General features: G+C 41.1%; 1 protein-coding gene across 1 annotated transcript in view; it reads left to right on the top strand.

Moving 5' to 3' along the window:
- Positions 1-428: 428 nt before the first annotated feature.
- Positions 429-23,157, top strand: part of LOC140385583 (uncharacterized) — a 58,886-nt gene continuing 36,157 nt past the window's right edge. Inside the window, exons 1-6 of the mRNA XM_072467888.1 lie at positions 429-628; positions 5,543-8,099; positions 15,506-15,611; positions 16,413-16,482; positions 21,661-21,784; positions 22,974-23,105. Coding sequence (XP_072323989.1) covers positions 522-628; positions 5,543-8,099; positions 15,506-15,611; positions 16,413-16,482; positions 21,661-21,784; positions 22,974-23,105 — 3,096 coding nt within the window. The 5' untranslated portion in view covers positions 429-521. The remainder of the gene's footprint in view (positions 629-5,542; positions 8,100-15,505; positions 15,612-16,412; positions 16,483-21,660; positions 21,785-22,973; positions 23,106-23,157) is intronic.

The raw sequence follows: 23,157 nt of genomic DNA, 5'->3' as shown, positions 1-23,157 counted from the left end.
CACCAATTTTCCACTGGAGTGTCGGGATGTCCGCTGATCAATATTCATTGCCCAAGTCATTGGTTGCAGGAAATTCCTGGCAAATATATTGCATCTTGATGAAAGGACCTGTCAGTTAATTCTGTTTTCCCATCCCCAGATGTGACCATTGACCTACTGAGTGTTTTCAACTTTTTTAGTTTTTATTCCAATATTTTCTTGGACTCCTTCTCTTCGGGCATCTCTTCCACGGTCACACCCAGTTAGCACCTCCTGCGGCACCCGGCCACACCCAGTTAACACCTCCTGCGGCACCCGGCCACACCCAGTTAGCACCTCCTGCGGCACCCGGCCACACCCAGTTAGCACCTCCTGCTGCCACGTTCTGCAGGTGGGCTCCCGTCACGTGGAGCCGCCTGCCCAGTGCGCAGGCGGGTGGCGCATGCGCGGTGGCGAGCGAATAGCCGGCGTCATGTCTCCGGCCCGGAGCTGGAGGCCGCGGTCCTGGTGTCAGGCCCTGCGGGCAGGGATGTGACAAGCTGATGCTGAGGGAGAAACCCAGTCATCATTTGGACGACGTGAGGGCAGTTTTTCTTGTCATCATCCGGAAAATGGCAGCGCAGAAACGGAAGGCGGCTGCTGAGCCAGGGTGAGTGACCGGCAAGAGCATCGCGTCGGGTGGCCCGGGAACAAAGCAAGAGCCCAGGCTCCGACCTGGGCCGAGGGGAGCGCTCGGTGTTTGCACCATCCCGGCCAGTGAGAAGCAGGGCCTCTGCTCCACGGCAGCTGGTGTTGCTGCGGATTGGCGGCGGCTCTGATTTCCCAGCCGGTGAGAGGCTGCGAACCGGCACCGCCATGTTGCGGTCAGTTTCCGCTTCCGTCCTCACTATCCAACCCACAACAGCACCTTTCTGTTAACTTGGCATTCCCATTTATAATTCATCGCACCGAATGGTGTGAGAAAGACTTATTTGTATCCCAGAACATATTTTTTCTTCCCACTGCACGACTTATTTTTGGGATGTTTGCGGATACAAGGAGTGGATGCCACAAATATTGTTAAAATCCCCTGTGTTGAAATGTTCTACGCATATCTCTAAGCATAACGCGAGTTTGTGAATCACTGGCATCCAGACTGCCGGAGAGGAAAGTGACTGATACTAACCTTTTAACTGATTTAAACTTGTGTCCCAATCACGACTTAAAGGACAGGAACGGCATCTCAAAGTTCCTGTTTACAGGTGGGATAAAGAACCATGGGTGGATGCAGTATTGGTTAAAGAAACCATGAGCGGCTGTAGAGAATTATAACATGGTCACAACACAGAACAAGGCCATATGCCAACTCTGCAAAGGCAGCTCGGCTGGGCCCACTCCAACCAGATCCCCCATGATTTTGAACACCTATGAAATCTCTTTTCAACCGTCTCTTTTTGGAGAACAGCTTCAGCCACTCCCATGTATCTATGTGGTAAGAACAGAGCGCTGGAGATTCTCAGATCTCGAAGCATCTGTGAAGAGAAACAGAAAAATGCTGGAAATACTCAGTCCTGGGAGTATCTGGAGAGAGAAACAGTTAATGTTTTGAGTCAAATATGACTTCAGAACTAATTGTGAATATATATAATATATTATAAATATATATATGTGTATATATAGCCCAAGGTGCCACATTCGCTGCTGCACTGCAGTCATATGCTGAATAACATTGTATCAGTTTGTTAATCCACCAGTCATACAGATATGCAAGAAATACACTTGATGAAGATCCAGCATTTAATAATCTTAATTGTCATAAGTAGGCTTACATTAACACTGCAATGAATTTACTGAGAAAAGCCCCTAGTTGCCACATTCCGTCGCCTGTTTGGGTACACATAGGGAGAATTCAGAATGTCCAAATTACCTAACAAGCACGTCTTTCGGGACTTGTGGGAGGAAACCGGAGCACCCGGAGAAAACCCACGCACACATGGGGAGAACGTGCAGACTCCGCACAGACAGTGACCCAAGCCGGGAATCGAACCTGGGACCCTGGCACTGTGAAGTGACAGTGCTAACAACTGTGCTACCGTGCCGAATCATTTTGAGTCTAAAGTGTGATTTCTAATAGGGGAGGCAGAAGTCATAACACTATGTAACTGAAGTGTCTCATCCCTGGACCTGTTGCAAATATTTTTTGCTACTCATGCCAACACACCTGAAGTGTGGTGGATTTAACACACTAGGCACCAATCAGTAATTTTAGTAAAGGTCCCCCATAAATTCCTTGCTTTTGTACTCTATCCCATTACTTATAAATCACATTACTTATAAAGCCCAAGATCCAGTTTACCTAATTAACCTGTTTCTCAATCTGCCCTGCCACCTATGAGCCTTGCTCCTGCACCCCCTTAGAATTGTATCTTTTATTTCATATCACCTTTCCTTGTTCTTTCTACCAAAATGTGTCACTTCAAACTTTTTGCATTAAATTTCATCTGTCTGCTCATTTCCACCAACCGATCTATGTCCTCATACTTCCAAGTTCTATATATCAAATTCTATCCTGCAGATTTTGAAATTGTGTTCTTAAACGCCCAAGTTTAAATCGTTAATGTGGACCAAACTACCTGATACTTGAGGCATGCCACTATATAATCTTTATTGTCACAAGTAAGCTTACATTAACACTGCAATGGAGTTACTGTGAAAAGCCCCAAGTCGCCACATTCCGGCACCTGTTTGGGTACACAGAGGGAGGATTCTGAATGTCCAAATTACCCAACATGTCTTTCAGGACTTGTGGGACCCCAGTCCGAAAAACAGCAATTCACTGTTACGTTCTATCCTTGCCACTGCCTTTTCTGATCCATGAGCAAGCCTATTGCCTGCCCTTTATCAAATGCCTTTGGGTAGCCCAACACACCTCATTGACACTCTCTTTTGCCTTATCAAATAAGTTTCTAAAAGTTTTCCCACCACTGAGGTTGAATTGGCTTGCCTGTATTTACCTTTGTACCATATTTTTGAACGAGGGTGTAAATTTGCAATTCTCCAGTCCTCTGTCACTGCCTCTAAATCTGTGGAGAATTGGAAGATTATGACCAGTGCCTCTGCAATTTTCAACCTCACTTGCCTCAGTATCCTCAGATGCAATTGACCTGGTCCTGATTTATCAACTTTAAGTGCAGCCGGCGTTTTTAATACTTTGCCTGTCCAATGTCTCCACAATATCCTTGTTCACTGTGACTTTAGCGGCATCTGCTTTCTTGGTAAAGATGGATGCAAAGTACTCATTTAGTACTTCAGCTATGCACTCTGCCTCCATGCATAAATCCTTTTTTTGGTTCCTTATTGGCCTCATTTGCCCTTTTACCATCCTTTTATTATTTACAGGCCTGTGCGAGAATTTGGATTCCCTTTTATTTTAGCTCTTTCTTCTACTAATGGTTACATTTGTGATTGATATTTAGTTGTGGAAAATATGCATGTGTGAATGCCAAGCATATAATTCCCATCAGTGTAGAAGAAGGCCATTCAGCTCATCGAGTCTGCACCAGCCTTCTGAAAGAAGGAATGCCTCCACCCAACCCCGTAACCCTACCTAATCTTTTGGACACGTAAGGGCGATTTAGCATGGCCAGTCCACCTAACCTACACATCTTTGGACTGTGGGAGGAAACCGAAGCACCCGGAGGAAACCCACGCAGACACGGAGAGAAAGCGTAAATCCCACACAGTCACCCGAAGCCGGAATTGAACCCGGGTCCCTGGAGCTGTGAGGCAACTGCTACCGTGCCACCCATAACAACAACATAGGTGTGCAAGTGGTACTTGTAGCCTGCTTGTCCACAAAGATTTGACTGAAATGGCTGGCTGCCAATTTGAGTGCGGTCATTAAAACTTGAGTTAAAAGTTAAAATAGCTCTTCATTTATTACAATTTGGATGATATAGTATGCTAACTTGAGACGGGTGAGTAACTTCAAAAGATTTCAAAATAATTTACTGTGCATTGCTAGTGTGAGATCATGCCTTGGCTTTCAGTGTCAAACTTCTGAATTCTGTCACGTTAAACTAAACATTTACCATTGGCATAGTATCAAATTTGCAACAATTTTTGTACAATTTGTGCATTATAACCAGGGTTTTTTTAATCATAGCGAATAAGGTGCACAGTTCATGTTTTGTAAAATATTGCAATGTAGTTGAAGATTTCGGTAAACGTTAAACTAAGAAATTATTTCATTATTGTTACGAACCTGTTGAGACTGAACTTTTAAAAATAAATTAATTTTCCAAATAACTACGGAAATAACCAAAAGACAAGCTGTCACATTTTAAGACTTTACTGCAACAGACCAACTAAAATCAACAAAGCACAAACATTTTTTAATAAACATTTTATTGAGGTATTTATGGTTTTATAACAACAACAGAAGAAACACTGTACATACAAATATAAACATGGTGCAAAAGCCATCTTCCTCTCTCACAGGTCTCACCTTTTCTAACAAACATAGCACAAACATTGATTAACTAATGCAGCAAACTTTGAAAAAAGGGCACTTTTGCATTAACTAATTGATGCAATTAGGATACATTTTAGAACTCCTTTGTGTGCACTATATCTCTGACAGATACGTAGTGGTGTTACAAAAACAAGACCAGTGTTACTCCCAGCTAGCTCTCTAGCAGGGTCACTTTTATCCCAGGTGCATTGGTCACAACTTCAGGTGCCCTTCAAAAGTAATTCCACTCAACCTGAGTCTTCCAGATCCTACTCCACCAGAAAGGTCCACGGTGGCGACTTTTTGTTCCTTAAATCTCCAAGTTCATTTGGTTCTGTCACCTTCCTTTCAATTAGAAAACTGATTTTGCAAGCATCCAGCTTCTCCATGAGAATAGCTGCTTTCTCTATCTTTTCCACTTTCACAAAGCAACTGTCCCTTTACTGTGAGTTATCACGTGATTTCAATAGATTTCTGTTTGATTTTCACCCCATGGCAATCAGACCACATGGGTATTTCCCTGAGCTGGGGTTCTTCTGGAATTTTACCTTGAGTTAAAGGAGAAATTTTAAGACTTAACTAACTGTCTTGTTAAATCCAATGTTCATAAAATTGACTTGCTTTGGAGAGCAATTCAAAAATCTTTAGTTCAATTCTCTAAGTTGGTCCACTTCTAGATGTCTTGTTTTGGTAGTGACTCCTCCACATGCCGTTTTTGTTCTTAATTACACCATTGTAAGTATCTGCATTTCCATGAAAAATTACAAAGAAGCAGAAATGTTGATAGCAAGTAACGAGCTCATGTTCTCTGCAAGCAAATTCAAAGGGAGGAGTTAAAAATACATTTCTGCACTCCCTCCCTCTTCCTTCTCCAACACCATCCCCACAGATCCCTCAAAATGTACTGTAACAGTCTGATTATGGAAGATGGTTACCTCCGGAGTCCTAAGTAACTGTTCTCTACTATTTTGTTTCTCATAATTGAATATACTGCTCAGTTTATTTTTCACTAGCATGAATTAAGTAATTGAAAATACCACTGACAAATATTCATCATAATTTATCTAATAGGTCTTCCCAGCAGCAACGTGGCTCAGCAAGAGGTGGACCTTCAACCAAAAAGCAACGTTTGGAGAAAAAGACAACACCTCAAAGAGGGTTCACAAAGCAGTCAGCCACTCAGTCACATCGGGTGTCCACTAAAAAAGAAGCATTGAAGTTGCCTAGAGGAACTGTAAAAGCGAACAGATTAGCAGCAAAAAAAACAGCAAAGCTCAAGAGGAAAGGCACAAAGATCATTAAAAAAAATAAAAGAGTGGCTCCTTTGAAGAAAAAATCTAAGAAACCTTTACTTAAAAATGGTGCATTATTGAAGTCTTCCCAGCAGAAGAAAATTGTAGATTCTTCAATATCAAAGAGGAGATCTTGCAAAGTGCTGCCTGAAAGGAAAACCACAAAAAAGCAAAAGAGCTCCAAAACTGTATGCAAACTAATGCCAGTGAAGGTTACACAGAAGTTAATCCAGAGTAATGGAACTTCACAGTCAAGACCTGCACATAAAAATCTTCGTATTTCCAAAGAGCTCACCTTTAAAAAACTTCCTTTAAAAATGTCCCCAAAAGCTTGTTCTCAGAAAAAAGTTCCTCTAAAGGCAAGTAAATCAACTAAAACAAAATCTCTTCAAGTTGTTGGAAATTATGTAAGAGCTACAACAAACAAATCACATTCAAGTAAGAAAAACGTGAGAGTGCAACCGAAGTCTACCATGAATGTATCCAAAATGAAACCGACAAAGAAAGATGTAAAGCCTTTACCAGTAACTGCAAGGACCTATAAGAAGCAGACTGGCAAAAAAACAGTTAAATCTGTGACATGCAAGGGTAATCGTACTAAACAATTGACCTCACATAAAGCTATGAAAACTCTGGTAAATAAAGTTTCTTCTAAGAAAGTTTCTGTGAAGGTACAAACTAGCACAAAATCAGTAAAGAAGCTTCAACAAAAAAAGACACTGAGGTTAAAATCATCACTACATCACCTTACAGGTAAGGATAATCTTGAGACTAATGCTGTGAGACCTCAAACTAGATCTGGTCAAAAGCATGCAAAAGAAAATATTCAACATGTAGTAGCATCCAAGTTAAGATCCATGACTAAGAAAATACTGAATCAAAGACCGACTAGGTCATCTCAGAGACTCAACCTGAACCCTTTATCAACAAAATCATCCTCTTCCACGGACAGCAAGTCCAGTACATTTGCCACTCCAAGGAAACTGAGAAAAAGGACACTAAGTGATTTATGTCCCAAAACTGTTGAAAATAGTTTGCCTATGCAAAAACGAATTAAAGTAGAAAGTAATCTTGGAAGAACTAAGCAGGCAAAAGTTATAAAAACTCCAAAAGTGAAGACTTCCAAAGCTTCAGGAACAAAAGTGGATGGTAAATTTGGGAGGAAAGCTTCAGCAGCAAAGGTTACAACTCCCAAAGAAAATAAGTCCAATATTGTAGAGACAAAAGCATGTATTGCACACAAAAGAAAAACTGATCTGGAGAAAGTGGAAAATACTATTGATAAAACTTTAACAGCTTCAGGAGCTCATCAAGCAAAATCTAAATCCAGGAAGACAGTTCTACAAGCCCATTCCGAAACAAAAATTGGAAGAGGTGCTTCTCATGCAATATTGCAAAATGTAAAAAAATTTGAAGGTAAGGATCAGAAACTGGTCACTACAAAAAAATACAATATCAAAGCAAAAGGAAAAAGTGAAGTGAAATCATCTACTGAAAAGAAACAAACTAAAACTCTGAATAATGCTCCACAAAATAAGAAAAAGTTAAATAATTCTGTGAAAGAACACCAGCAAGGTTCAAAACAATCTCGAGAAACTATTCGTAAAGGTAATAATGCAATTTCTAATCCAAAAACAGCTATGGCGATACCATGTCTGCAAACTGATGATAATGCCAAGTGTAAGCGTCAAAGTATTCTTGAGCTGTGTGAAGAGATTGCAGAAGAGATAGCTTCTGACACGCTTGATCTTTCAGTGAAAAAGGAACCTGCAAAGATAGAAGATGAAAATATCCAAAAAGAACCAGAAGCCATAATGCCAGAATATATTGAGAAAACAAAACGGGCAAAGCCAATTTATTCCAGTCTAAACAGATTCCAGTTTTCGGGACAAAAATGTGTAAAACGTAAACCAATTGAACGTAATAAATATGTAACTGCAAGATATAATTTACAAAAGGGGGGAAATAGTTGGACTAGAATTAGGCAAATTAAAACTGATCAAAAAAAGCTAACTGCCATCAATTCCACCCACAAGTTTAGAAATTTGCAGGTTAGGCAAGCAGTTTCAAAAGTAGTAGTTGAAACTATTAGGAAGGTAGAGAAAACAAAGCTGCCAAATGGGGTGCCTATACAGACCAAAGAAGAAAATATCACACTTGCGCAACAGAAATCGAAAGCTGTTGCTTCTCAAATGGAAGTTGGAAAAACCACCAATAACGATCAAAAATCATCTGAAAACAGTACACCTGAAGAAATAAAACTAGTAAATTTATTTGACAGCAAAGAGGATGAGGCAGAGATGCCAAAAATGGAAACTGAATCTGAAGCTGATGAGGTATTTTTGTATTTCAGTTAAATATATACTTTTGTGGTATGGCAAAGCTTATGAATACAAACATACAAATTAATTAAAGCACAGAAATCTATTAGGCTAAGTTACATCTGTTACATCTTCCGGATGAGCACTAGTCCTATTTTCTCCTTCAGCCACTGATCTACCTTATTATTCAATGTCGGCATGATCGCTCTTTCAATTACTTGCACCAGTGATCCATTCTATAGACCCAACCTTGTGGATCTATGGAATACTGAGAATTTTTTTTTTTTAAACAAATGTTGAGTTCTGTTCCTTCAGATTTTAATTATCATTGAAGATTTAAAGAATAAGATTTAAATAAAAGTATATTTGTTTTTCTTTTACCTCTTTCTTAATCTCAGAATCACAGAACTGTTATGATGCAGGATAAGGCCATTTGGGCCTAGCATATCTGCACCCGCTCTCCGAATGAGCAACTCGCCTAGTTCCATTCTCTTGACTTCTCCCTTTAACCCTGCACAGTCATTCTTTTCAAGTAATAGGCCAGTTCCCTCTTGAATGCTTTAATTGAACCTGCCTCCACTTCGTTTTCAGGCACTGCATTCTGGACCTTAACCACTCGCTGTGAGAAAAAGGTTTTCCTCGTATTGCAATTGCTTCTTTAACCAGTTACTTGAAATCTGGGCCCTCTCGTTCTCCATCTTTCATGAGTGGGAACAGTTTCTCCCTCTCTATTCTGTTCAGACCCCTCATGATTTTGAATACAACTATCAAATCTCCTCTCCGCTTTTACGCAAAGGAAGCAGTCCTAACGTCTCCAATCTAATGTCTTATATCTATCTTCACAACTGAAGTTCCTCATCCCAGGAATTATGCTTCTGAATCTTTTCTGCATCCTCTCCAATGCCTTCACAGCCTACCTGAAAGTGTGTGGGGCCCAGAACTGGACATGATACTAAGGCTGAACTAGTGATTGATACAAGTTCAACATAACCTCCCGTGATCTTGTACGTTATGCTCCTACCAATAAAGTGTAGGAAACTCGATGCTTTATTAATGGCTCCCTCAATCTTTTTTTTCTAATTTAGGGCACCCAATGATTTTTTTTCCCTCAATTAAGGGGCAATTTAGCATGGCCAATCAACCTAACCTGTACATCTTTGGGTTGTGGGGGTGAAACCCACGCAGAAATGGGGAAAATGTGCAAACTCCACACCGACAGTGACCCGGGGCCGGGATCGAACCCGAGTTCTCAGCGCCGTAGGCAACAGTGCTAATCACCGTGAGCGAGAAAATGCTGGAAAATCTCAGCAGATCTGGCAGCATCTAAGGAGAGAAAAGAGCTAACTTTTCGGTTCCAGGCGGCCCTTTGTCAAAGCTATGACAAAGCTTCAGATGACCAGCTTTGACAAAGGGTCATCTGGACTTGAAGCGTTAGCTCTTTTCTCTCCCTACAGATGCTACCAGACCTGCTGAGATGTTCCAGCATGTTCTCTCTTGGTTTCAGATTCCAGCATCTGCAGTAATTTGCTTTTATCCAGTGCTAACCACTGTGCTGCCCCAACGCTCCCTCAATCTGCCCTATAACCTTTTAATGGCTCATGCACATGTGCACCCACGTGCTCTACTCCTACAACCCTTCAGAGTTGTAACCCCTATTTTCTATTGTCGCCATGTTCTTTCTACCAAAATTAATCACTTCACATTTCTATGCATTAAAATTCATCTGTTCACCCATTCTGCCAACTTGTCTCTGCCATTCTGAAGTTATACTTTTCTTCTCCGTTCCCAATGCTTCCAAGTTTTGTATAATTGGCAAACATTGAAATTGTTTCCTGCACACCAAGGCCCAGGACATTTATAAACATCAGAAAAAGCAAATGTCGCAACACTGACCCCTGGGGAACTCCATTACAAACCTCCCTCCAGCCCAAAGAATATCCATTAACCACCATGCATACACTTCCTGCCATTCAGCCAATTCCGTATGTGTTGCTAGTCGCTTTTATTCCACAAGCTATAATGTTGCTCACACGTCTATTATGCGACATTGTATTGCACATCTTTTGGAAGTCTACATACACCACATCAATGGCATTGTCCTCATCAATCCTCTCTGATACCTCTTCAAAAAATTCCCAAGTTAGTTAAATATGATTTGCCCATAACAAATTCATGCTGGCTTTCCTTAACCCACCCACAGTTGCCCCTGTGCTAATACCTTTGTCCCACATTATTGTTTCCAGAAGCTTCCCCACCACCAAAGTTAAACTGACTAACTTGGAGTTGCTGGGCTTATCCATACACCCTTTCTTGAACAAAGGTGTCACATTAGCATGGTGGCACAGTGGCTAGCACTGCTGCCTCATAGTGCCATGGACCCGGGTTTTTTTCTGACCTTGGGTAACTGGTGTTTGCATGTTCTCCCCGTGTCTGCCTTGGTTTCCTCCAGGCGGTCTGGTTTCCTCCCACAGTCCAAAAATGCGCAGGTTAGGTGGATTGGCCATTCTAAATTTCCAATGGTTAGGTGGGTTATGGGGATAGGGTGAGTGAGTGGGCTATGGGTAGGGTGCTCTTTCAGAGGGTTGCTGCAGACACGATGGGCCAAATGGCCTCCTGCACTGTAGGGATCAATCATTTGCAATTTTCCAGTCTTCTGGCACATCCACAGAGTCTAAGGAAAACTGAGAAATTATGATACGTGTCTCCGCAATTTACACGATTACTTCTCGCAGTATCCTTGGGTGCATCTCATCTGGTCCTGGTGCCGTATCAATTTAAGTACAGATCTCTCATACCATATCTCTCAATTTTCAATCCATCTAGTGTCGTGAATTACCACCTCTTTTACCTTGGCCTGGCATCATCTTCCTTGGGAAAGACATATGCAAAGTATTTAATTAGTACCTCAGCTACGCCCCCTGCCTCCAGGTGCAAATTCCATTTTTGTTCTCTCACCATCCCTATTCTTCCTTTTACCACCTTTTTACTACTTATAAGCCTATAGAAGACTTTGTGATTCCCTTTTGTGTTGGTTGCCAGTCACGTTTCATACTCCCTCTTTGCTTCTCTTATTTGCTTCTTGATCTTCCCTCTGAACCTTCTTTTTTTCAACCTGGTCCTCAATTGTAGTTTCTACCCGCACCTGTCATAAGCACACTTATGCTTCTTAATTTCTATCTCCTTTGTCATCCAGGGAGTTCTGGATTTGCTTGCCCTACCTTTCCCTTTCAAGGGAATGCATCTTGACTGCTGGAATTTACTCTTCTTTAAAGGTCCATTGATCAGTTATCATTTTTCCCGCCAACCTTTGACTCCAGTTTATATGGCCTGGATCTGTTACCCCATTGAAATTGACTTTCCTCCAGTTAATTTTTCTTACTCTGCATTATCCTTTGTTCTTTTCCATAGTAAACTTAAACCTTATGACACAATAATTGCTGTCTCCTAAATGCCTAATGACACTTGCCCCCTTGGCCCACCTCATTTCCAAGAACCAGGTCTTGCAGTGCCTCTTTTTTTGTTGCATTGGAAACATCTGGTGAAGAAAATTTTCTTGAACACATTGTGAGGACGCTTGACCCTCTCTGCCCTTTACACTAATACTATCCCAGTCTATATTTGGATAATCTTCATTATAGTACTCTTATAACTTTTGCATTTCTCTGGTTTTTCCTTGCAACTTTGTTCCTCTACAGCCCTCTTACTAGTTGGTGGCCTATAGACTAGACAAAGCAATGTAATTGCACTGTTTTTTGTTCCTTGGCCCTAGCCAAATGGATTCCTATCTTTCCTGAATAACTTGTATCCAGGAATATTTAACTCCCAGTCCGGCCCTTCTTTGAACCAGGTTTCTGTTATACCGCAACATAATATTTCCACATGGCAATCTACGCCTGTAACTCACCTGTCTTATTTCCACATTCCGCCCATCCACACACGTGGTCAGTAACTCTGATTTATACTCTTACTTCTTTACTCTGACCCCACCTATTAACTTGCTGTTCTACTTTTGTGCTATCTATCTTCCCAAATTTTGTGCACCTTGGTATTCCAATCTGATATCTTCTGGTTCCCTCACCCCTGTCAAGTTAGTTTATTTCCTTTCCTCTTTATTTGCTTTATGTACATATTTTGGCATGGAATTAAGTATTCCAACCATGCCACCAGTTTGGGTGCTGCGTGTGTTGTTCAGACTTCTTCAACCGGATTGGTTAAGGCAATACATAGCTGTTTGCCTGTTTGCACAGCTCCCAGATCCTCTCTGGAGGGCTGGAATCAAAATAGCTTTTTAATCAAGTGCAAATTCAAGTGCAAATCCCTATAGAAAGTCCAATTAACAACTAGGGCTATTCATTCACTGCTGACTACTATCTGGTGCAATATTGCATTAACTTTTGTGTCATTATTTGCTCAAGTTGCCACTTTTGAGATATTGTGAACCAGATTCCCAAATTCCTCTGCTCTTCCGTAGCATACAACCGTTTCTCCACTCCCGTAGTGTACCATCACTCATACTGAATTCCATTTGCCACTTTTCTCCCTATTCCACCATCTTGCTGATAATCTGTTGCAATTTCCTGTCGAGGCCAGTTATGTACAATGCCCTTGAGCACATCTGAAAATTTGGGCAGCTTTCTCTTTGATTCTATGACTACTTAACAGATGCACACCGTGAACGGAAGCTTTCCCAGAACAGAACCCTGTTTAACACTATAACTGACTTTCAGCTACTCTGAGAAACTGCTTAAATCCTTCTTTGTTCCCTCTCTCGTAACTTTTTCGTTCAATGTTCTACTTTTTGCTAATTTTATACCCATTAACCTTCTCCAATAATGTTCTCTGTAATACTTTAAAAGCCTTTCTGACAATCTATGTTCTCACACACCCTGCTTTTCACCCATACACCATATATAATCTGAAATAATTCCCAAATCTTTCCGAAATCAATGCTGCTTTTGATTTGCTTTCTCTTCATCTAGATGTTTAGCACTTTATCATTTTGCTCATACTTGAAGCTATTGGTTTTCACTTCTTGTCCAATCTTTAACATGTTTTTTCTTGCTTGAAACTGGCCAATTTAACTTTCCTGCTTCATTCCACTTCCTTTTTAAAATTTAATTTTCTGTATAGTAGCTTCCTACCTGTTCAAATGTAGCCCATGCTTGCAGAGTAGCTCCTGTTTTTGAGAACTTGTGTAAAAAATTATAAAACTCCTCCTGACAACATCCCGTTAAACTATGAGTTGAACTCTCTAATTTTTCTCTTCCTCTTCTAGTAAACAGCAGTGGAAGTTATCTGGCAGCTACTCTCTTTGTAACAGGTGCTTTTAGATTAAGAATTCTGTTTCTAAACCTACCTTCTAAACCCTTTGCAGGATTTCAAACATTGTCTGAAATATTTCTTGCCTTAGGAACTAGGTAGCAACAAAGCATTGAAGAGCTCTGATTTAGATTGCAAAAGCTCCTACCAGTCTATCAAGTCTCTCATTAGAGCAATCATAATTAAATTTCTAATTTTTCTCCTTGTTATTTTGTTTTTGGTGATGCTGTTATGTATTTGATGGTCCTGGCTGGAGTTCTATTCTTCACCACAGAAAACCAGTGCTTCAATCATGTTGAAGAGGATGTGCTGGGATGGGTTCCTCTTTGCTTTCCCTGAGCTGTAGGCAATCACCTCTGTTTCCACCCAATGCAAGTTCTCAAATTGTTACTCCTAACAAACCCTTGCACTAGAAACCTTAAAAATTCACGGTGACATGAGCTCAAAAATCTCAGGTAGCAACATATCTTGCAGATATGCTTGTCCAAGTTCATGTCACCTACTTGAAATTACTGCATCCTGCAACCATACATCACTATCTCTTCCTGAACTGTAATTCTTGATGTAAATGTTAACTAAGTTATGGTTAAGTTTTAATTTTATGCTCGTCAGTTTGTCACAAAGGATTCCACTACCCCATTCATTGCTGCATACTAAGTTTGTGATTTTGATTAGATTTTTCCAATTGTTTCGGTGATATAACATTTTTGAGGCCTGTGTTGTGAATTTGACAAATGAGTAAGAGCAGTTTTGTTAGTTTATATCCACAAGGAGCTGGAGTGACACTGCCATAAATTATTACAGCCAGTAGAGTGAAAGAACTTTGACTACTGTCTCAGACTGCATAAATGACAGTCGGAGGCCACTGGATTAATCTATCCCATTTATAAGTATCAATGTTTAAAATCTATACGTCATTTGCAACTAGTTCAGTGTATTATTTATATATTTTTTTAAATTAACAATCTTAATGATTGGTAATCTTTTGTTACTTCTAATCTCTGTGGGTTTACTCATCAGGGAACCTCGAGAGTAATTCGGGATGGCACAATGCTCACCTAGCCAACGATACTCACATTCCACAAATTAATTTTTAAAAGTCTCTTCCCTAAGGGAAGATATTAGATTTGGGAGGCATTTTGGCAAAACATCTCTTAGTGACAACACCATGCCTATTTAGATTACTTGGGGCAGTTGAACAGTGGCCAGAATGGGACAGCATAGTATAAACACCACAGCAAAAGGGCCCGGATCTCTGTTAAAACAATACTCTTGTCTCCCCCCCCCCCCCCCCCCCCCCCCCCCCCCCCCCCCAGCCGACAAACACCACGCAATGGCCTCCCACCCCATAAGCACCAGGGCTATCCCTCCCAATAGAGCTACCTAAAGGGCCTGCCCTGGCACTGCCATGTTGGCATTGCCCAGGCATGTTCTTATTCCCCTGGGGGCTGTACTTAACCTTTGCATTCCCAGCAGGTTTCCTTGGCTGCTTCACACTTAAACACCTGTTGTAAACTTTAATTATAATAATATAATAATCGCTTATTGTCACAAGTAGGCTGCAATGAAGTTACTGTGAAAAGCCCCTAGTCTCCACATTCCGGCGCCTGTTCGGGGAGGCTGGTACGGGAACTTTGCCACCATGAGTTTGTCGGTGGGGGAACATATGGCGGGGAACCCCCTTTAAGTGTATGTTAATTTATGGCAGGGGCGGTGAAAATCAGAGAACAAGATCTCGCCATCGAGATTCGCGTTTCCATGGTCTCCCATGATTTTCCGCCAACGTCACCAATTTTGCGCGCAGTAAACGCTGGCAGAAAATTCCCCCTCCCTGTGGCATGTGCTCCAACCTCAGGAGCACACATGCGTTGGCACTGGGGACCAACCAGTGTACTACTTTGACTGACATCAGATTATTTACATCTAACCAATTATAACTAATGCCCATCTATAAACACTTGATTTTGTGTTGTATATCTTGTATTTCTAAAATAATGCACTGCAGTAAAGCATCGCCAAAAGGGCAAAGTTAGATTTGTGTAATTGTTATTTTTCTTCATTTGCTATCAGTCCACCGTAAAGAGATTTGTGTTTTTCTTCAGAGTTTTACGTTACATTTGGAGTCCAGCCCTGAATGTAGTCCAGAAAAACGCTATACAGAGTTACCGCTGAAAACAGTTAAGAAGCATTTGGGAAATGAGTCAGAAGGTATAGTAGAACAAATTATGCTCTCGGTTAAATGCCAGGAAATGTATGGTTTATGAATCTAACTTGGCTTTAAAATGAATGAATGTGACAAGAAAACCCAGTTCCTTTTTTTGCTGACATGCTTTTGTGTGAAAGTAATGCATTTTTGACATAACTTTTTTTTTAAAAAAGCTTTATCACCCAACTCAAAAAGCTGTCACCCAACTCCTAAATTCGGTTAAGTGCCATTAGGTGCCCAATGTCCACCTCAAAGGATGCCTACTCCATTTTCATCTTTTCATTTCAACATCAGTCATACCTGAGTGAGCTTGACAGTTAATGTTGGTCAGTTTGTACTATGGATGTAACTCAAGAAGTTGGATTCAAATTTACTGAATTCCTTTCATGCAAGACAATTTCAGACAGCAAAAAAATGTTTCTTCTGTTCCTGACCAACTGTGCCCCCCATATTCCACCAGTAAGATTATTTTTTTAGTGCCAAACACACACTTCTCTTCTGACTGTGTTCCCACCAACCAACTCCCAAAATGTTTTCCTGCATGAGCTGCATAGACCTTTCACATCTGGTATTTAATCCATTTAACTGCCATTTTTGCTTCCATGACACAATTCTTAATTTGAGCAGACCAGTTTCGAGCAGACCATTTGAAAACTAAGTTAGGAGTAATTTTGACATTATGAACTGTTTAAGCTTTATACCCATACTGCGTATAATATTTTACCGTCAGGACTAATTTTCATTTCACTAGAAGATCTGTTTAGTTCAAATATGTTTTTTGTCTTCATTGAATAACATTATAGGATCATTATCGAAGGAAACTGTGCGGACTCTGTTCAATAATCCAGATTCATCAAAAATGGATAATGAAAGGTAATTGTCGTGGTTTTTGAATCGTCATGAGAAAACCATTTATCTGAACATTTTGAGTTAGTGAATTGTATAGATAACTGTATATTGAACAGTATTAACCATTTAGCATTGTGACTGTTGTACAGCAAGGTGAAGTAATTATACACAGGACATGCTGCTAACTTAAATTGTGTTAATCAAGTTATTTTGGTAGCACTCACCATCAGAATGTAATGGGTAATGTAATGTAATGGGTTCAGTAACACTAGATATTGTACTTTTTAAACTTAATTTGCAAACTGAAGATTGTTTCCTTCAGTTCAAATTCCAAGATATACTTTAAGTGTTTATATCAAATTTTCTCACCTTTTGAAGATGAAAGTAGCATATTGCTAGACCAAATAAGTTAAAAGTACATGTTTATTGAAATATGGAATAAACCATGGAGACAGAAAGAGACAACACTTTTCTTGATTGGGGATTTTTTTTTTCTTTTCATGGATTGAGCTATTTTTCATCTGATGTGTTTAAAATCAAGTAAGGGCTCTAAGCAGTTGTCAGCAGTAATAAAACCAACTGCTGGGACTGTTACATTGCACATTATTAGTTAATGGCAAGTTGTATCAATTGAGCTAAGTAAATCTGACCATAACTATTCAAATGAGTGCACAGTTAATATCTGGCCTTATCTTGCTGGGTGTTTTCTCCTTTTGAAGAAGCATGGGTTACAATATAGTATTATTAGATCATTATCCCAGTCACAACCCTACATTTAAGATATTTAGATTGAACAAGAACAAAGAACAAAGAAATGTACAGCACAGGAACAGGCCCTTCGGCCCTCCAAGCCCGTGCCGACCATACTGCCCGACTAAACTACAATCTTCTACACTTCCTGGGTCCGTATCCTTCTATTCCCATCCTATTCATATATTTGTCAAGATGCCCCTTAAAGGTCCCTATCGTCCCTGCTTCCACTACCTCCTCCGGTAGCGAGTTCCAGGCACCCACTACCCTCTGCGTAAAAAACTTGCCTCGTACATCTACTCTAAACCTTGCCCCTCTCACCTTAAACCTATGCCCCCTAGTAATTGACCCCTCTACCCTGGGGAAAAGCCTCTGACTATCCACTCTGTCTATGCCCCTCATAATTTTGTATACCTCTATCAGGTCGCCCCTCAACCTCCTTCGTTCCAGTGAGAACAAACCGAGTTTATTCAATCGCTCCTCATAGCTTATGCCCTCCATACCAGGCAACATTCTGGTAAATCTCTTCTGCACCCTCTCTAAAGCCTCCACATCCTTCTGGTAGTGTGGCGACCAGAATTGAACACTATACTCCAAGTGTGGCCTAACTAAGGTTCTATACAGCTGCAACATGACTTGCCAATTCTTATACTCAATGCCCCGGCCAATGAAGGCAAGCATGCCGTATGCCTTCTTGACTACCTTCTCCACCTGTGTTGCCCCTTTCAATGACCTGTGGACCTGTACTCCTAGATCTCTTTGACTTTCAATACTCTTGAGGGTTCTACCATTCACTGTATATTCCCTACCTGCATTAGACCTTCCAAAATGCATTACCTCACATTTGTCCGGATTAAACTCCATCTGCCATCTCTCCGCCCAAGTCTCCAGACAATCTAAATCCTGCTGTATCCTCAGACAGTCCTCATCGCTATCCGCAATTCCACCAACATTTGTGTCGTCTGCAAACTTACTAATCAGACCAGTTACATTTTCCTCCAAATCATTTATATATACTACAAACAGCAAAGGTCCCAACACTGATCCCTGTGGAACACCACTGGTCACAGCCCTCCAATTAGAAAAGCATCCCTCCATTGCTACCCTCTGCCTTCTATGGCCTAGCCAGTTCTGTATCCACCTTGCCAGTTCACCCCTGATCCCGTGTGACTTCACCTTTTGTACTAGTCTACCATGAGGGACCTTGTCAAAGGCCTTACTGAAGTCCATATAGACAACATCTACTGCCCTACCTGCATCAATCATCTGAGTGACCTCCTCGAAAAACTCTATCAAGTTAGTGAGACACGACCTCCCCTTCACAAAACCGTGCTGCCTCTCACTAATACGTCCATTTGCTTCCAAATGGGAGTAGATCCTGTCTCGAAGAATTCTCTCCAGTAATTTCCCTACCACTGAAGTAAGGCTCACCGGCCTGTAGTTCCCGGGATTATCCTTGCTACCCTTCTTAAACAGAGGAACAACATTGGCTATTCTCCAGTCCTCCGGGACATCCCCTGAAGACAGCGAGGATCCAAAGATTTCTGTCAAGGCCACAGCAATTTCCTCTCCAGCCTCCTTCAGTATTCTGGGGTAGATCCCATCAGGCCCTGGGGACTTATCTACCTTAATATTTTTTAAGACACCCAACACCTCGTCTTTTTGGATCACAATGTGACCCAGGCTATCTACACCCCCTTCTCCAGACTCAACATCTACCAATTCCTTCTCTTTGGTGAATACTGATGCAAAGTATTCATTTAGTACCTCGCCCATTTCCTCTGGCTCCGCACATAGATTCCCTTGCCTATCCTTCAGTGGGCCAACCCTTTCCCTGGCTACCCTCTTGCTTTTTATGTACGTGTAAAAAGCCTTGGGATTTTCCTTAACCCTATTTGCCAATGACTTTTCATGACCCCTTCTAGCCCTCCTGACTCCTTGCTTAAGTTCCTTCCTACTTTCCTTATATGCCACACAGGCTTCGTCTGTTCCCAGCCTTTTAGCCCTGACAAATGCCTCCTTTTTCTTTTTGACGAGGCCTACAATATCACTCGTCATCCAAGGTTCCCGAAAATTGCCGTATTTATCTTTCTTCCTCACAGGAACATGCCTGTCCTGTATTCCTTTCAACTGACACTTGAAAGCCTCCCACATGTCAGATGTTGATTTGCCCTCAAACATCCGCCCCCAATCTATGTTCTTCAGTTCTCGCCTAATATTGTTATAATTAGCCTTCCCCCAATTTAGCACATTCATCCTCGGACCACTCTTATCCTTGTCCACCAGTACTTTAAAACTTACTGAATTGTGGTCACTGTTACCAAAATGCTCCCCTACTGAAACATCTACCACCTGGCCGGGCTCATTCCCCAATACCAGGTCCAGTACCGCCCCTTCCCTAGTTGGACTGTTTACATATTGTTTTAAGAAGCCCTCCTGGATGCTCCTTACAAACTCCGCCCCGTCTAAGCCCCTGGCACTAAGTGAGTCCCAGTCAATATTGGGGAAGTTGAAGTCTCCCATCACCACAACCCTGTTGTTTTTACTCTTTTCCAAAATCTGTCTACCTATCTGCTCCTCTATCTCCCGCTGGCTGTTGGGAGGCCTGTAGTATACCCCCAACATTGTGACTGCACCCTTCTTATTCCTGATCTCTACCCATATAGCCTCACTGCCCTCTGAGGTGTCCTCTCGCAGTATAGCTGTGATATTCTCCCGAACAAGTAGCGCAACTCCGCCTCCCCTTTTACATCCCCCTCTATCCCGCCTGAAACATCTAAATCCTGGAACGTTTAGCTGCCAATCCTGCCCTTCCCTCAACCAGGTCTCTGTAATGGCAACAACATCATAGTTCCAAGTAGTAATCCAAGCTCTAAGTTCATCTGCCTTACCCGTAATGCTCCTTGCATTAAAACATATGCACTTCAGGCCACCAGACCCGCTGTGTTCAGCAACTTCTCCCCGTCTGCTCTGCCTCAGAGCCACACTGTCCCTATTCCCTAGTTCTCCCTCAATGCTCTCACCTTCTGACCTATTGCTCCCGTGCCCACCCCCCTGCCATACTAGTTTAAACCCTCCCGTGTGACACTAGCAAACCTCGCGGCCAGGATATTTATGCCTCTCCGGTTTAGATGCAACCCGTCCATTTTATACAGGTCACACCTGCCCCGGAAGAGCTCCCAGTGGTCCAGATAACGGAAACCCTCCCTCCTACACCAGCTGTTTAGCCACGTGTTTGCCTGCTCTATCTTCCTATTTCTCGCCTCACTGGCACGTGGCACAGGGAGTAATCCCGAGATTACAACCATTGCTTATGGGAATGACTAATATAGCTATACCCAGGGAATGTTTTGAGGCAAAAACCTAAATTTCCAGCATTACGAAACAGCGCAAAATACTGAAAAGATGTAGGATTGCATGGAGCAGAAACGTTGGCATGGGCCAGTTAGAACAAATTAAGTTTATTTTGGGCTGTAGGTATATAGTAAAACCTAGGAAGTGTCCCCAGTCTTTTGGAAGGAATAGTCCTGTTTATTTGTGCTGTAGATGAAATGTAGTATTTGGATGACTGACCAGTTTTGCCAAAATTAAAAACCATGGATTTCCTGTGGTTATTTAGTACAAGCTTTGAAGTCACAGCTATCTGTCAGCTCTGATAAATTAACACAATACATGAAAATTATTACAGCCATGGTGAAGAACAGTTGGTCATTACATTTTGGGTTCGGTATAACTGCTAATACTGTGCAGTTCCATATTCATTCAGAACAAGCCCATTGAATTTCCACATAATCAATCTTGCCTAATCCTGTCATCTATTTTGAACTAAGCAGCTTCCATTTCCTCAGTTGTTGCATGGTTACACTACTTAACTGCATGTGATTAATTTTAGAATTGTAAATTGATAAAAAGTCACTTGTCTCCCTGTCATTAGTGCATACAATTTTCAATGCACAGTGCCACACTCTCAATTGGTTTGGAATCAGAAGTGACAACCAAAAAGTTTTATCAAGTAAAATTGGACTGGTGTTCTATTTTCACCCCACACTCAAGTGTTGCTGATGTCTTATTTAAGCTGTATATCATTGTATCTGCCACACCACAATTCTCCTGGGACGCTTAATTATAAGGTAAATTTCCTGGGGGAGTTCATTGCTGTTCTTGTCGTCACACACAGTTGAGAGAAGGCAGATCTATCTGAATATCCATATTTGATTTGAAAACATTAAATGTAGAATTGTGACCATAATGAGGCTTTTCTTTGATTTTTCATAATTAGATTCCTTGCCAACAGCTGGGGAATAGAATCAAAGCACATTTAAATGTAAATACTGTATTTCTAGTAGTTCTAGTCACCTTCCCTGTATAAATGTAAATGGTAGAAATGATGAAAGTACAGTTTAAGAAGTTCTTATTTTTTAACAAAAAATGTCAACTTTTATTCTTTCAAAGTGTATCTTTGTCTAATCAGCCAACCATAGCGAAGAACACTGTAGATCCCCCTGAACTTTCTGTACATGAAGAAACCAAACCAATTACCAATGCAGAAGGAAGTGGGCTTCAACAACCAAACAATGTAAGTGTAGATCCAAATCAAATACAATAAACCCTTGTTTTTATAAGCCCTATTTTTGAATGTGTCTGTTCTTTAACATGCTAACTTTTAACTTTTGAATCTCTAGCAGCAACATTCATTCACCAGCATGTGAAATGTATCTCCAACCACTATCTTATTTCACTCACAACTGCAAGCACTATGTGGTTTATAGTGGTGTATTGGCCCCAATTACTAATCTGAAACTTGGCACTTCAGATTGGACTGCATCAGAATTGTACATTGCAAATTTTAACTGAATATGTTGGTGCTTAAGTTGTGTCTTTGTTGGGTACAAATCAGTAACCAGATTGGCTTAAAACAATAACTGCCGTAAAATTCAAGGAACCGATCCAGGAATTATGTCATTGGATTGGCTCCAGATGTAATGAAATGTTAGAGAGATGTCTTCATAAAATCATTGAATTTACAGTGCAGGTGGAGGCCATTCGGCCCATCGAGTCTGCACCGGCCCTTGGAAAGAGCACCCTATTCAAGCCCACACCTCCACCCTATCCCCGTAACCCAGTAATCCACTTAACCTTTTTGGATAGTAAGGGCAATTTAGCATGGCTAATCCACCTAACCCGCACATCTTTGGGCTGTGGGAGGAAACCGGAGAACCCGGAGGAAACCCACGCAGACACGGGGAGAACATGCAGACTCCGCACAGACAGAGACCCAAGCCGAGGAAAGTAACTTAGTAAGAGTAAACTGTCTGATTCAGAAGAGCTGATATGTTCTATAAGTTTAAGCAAACCGACTACTTTGCACAGAATTACTCAAAAAAATTTTTTTTATTGATTATAAATAATAAAAATCTAGGTTTCTTTTCCAATGATTAGAAACAATGAAATTTCAGAGTAAGATCATTTGTGAAATAGGTTTTGTAAGAAATAGACCGGTGTCAATGCAGAATGAGACATATAGGAAAACAAAAACTGGAATAACACTTTGTTACACCTCTCAGTGAATTAAAAGAAAGATGGGCTTGCATTTATATAGTGCCTTTCAGAATTTCAGGATATCCCAAAACGCTTAATAGCCAATTAAATACTTTTGAAATGTAGTCACTGTTGAATGTAGAAATAATATAGAGAGAAATTAAATGAAAATGTGGATGCAAAATTGAACTGCAGGTATATGTAAATACGCATATATATCTTCACAGGATGCTGGACAGAAAAGGATTGGAGCCATTTCTTGCACTACATGTGGAATGTTGTATGCGGCTTCTATTCCAGAAGATGAAGCCCAGCACTTTCAGTTTCACAAACGTTTTATTAGTGCTGTAAAATATGTGGTAAGTCAGTCGTGCACTGTGGTCAAAAGATCTTTGCCTATCAAATGGTGTT

This window comes from Scyliorhinus torazame, chromosome 11, assembly GCF_047496885.1.
Source record: "Scyliorhinus torazame isolate Kashiwa2021f chromosome 11, sScyTor2.1, whole genome shotgun sequence".
Classification (NCBI taxonomy): Eukaryota; Metazoa; Chordata; class Chondrichthyes; order Carcharhiniformes; family Scyliorhinidae; genus Scyliorhinus; species Scyliorhinus torazame.
Note: the sequence above shows the minus strand (reverse complement) of the source record. Positions and strands in the feature narration are given on the sequence as shown.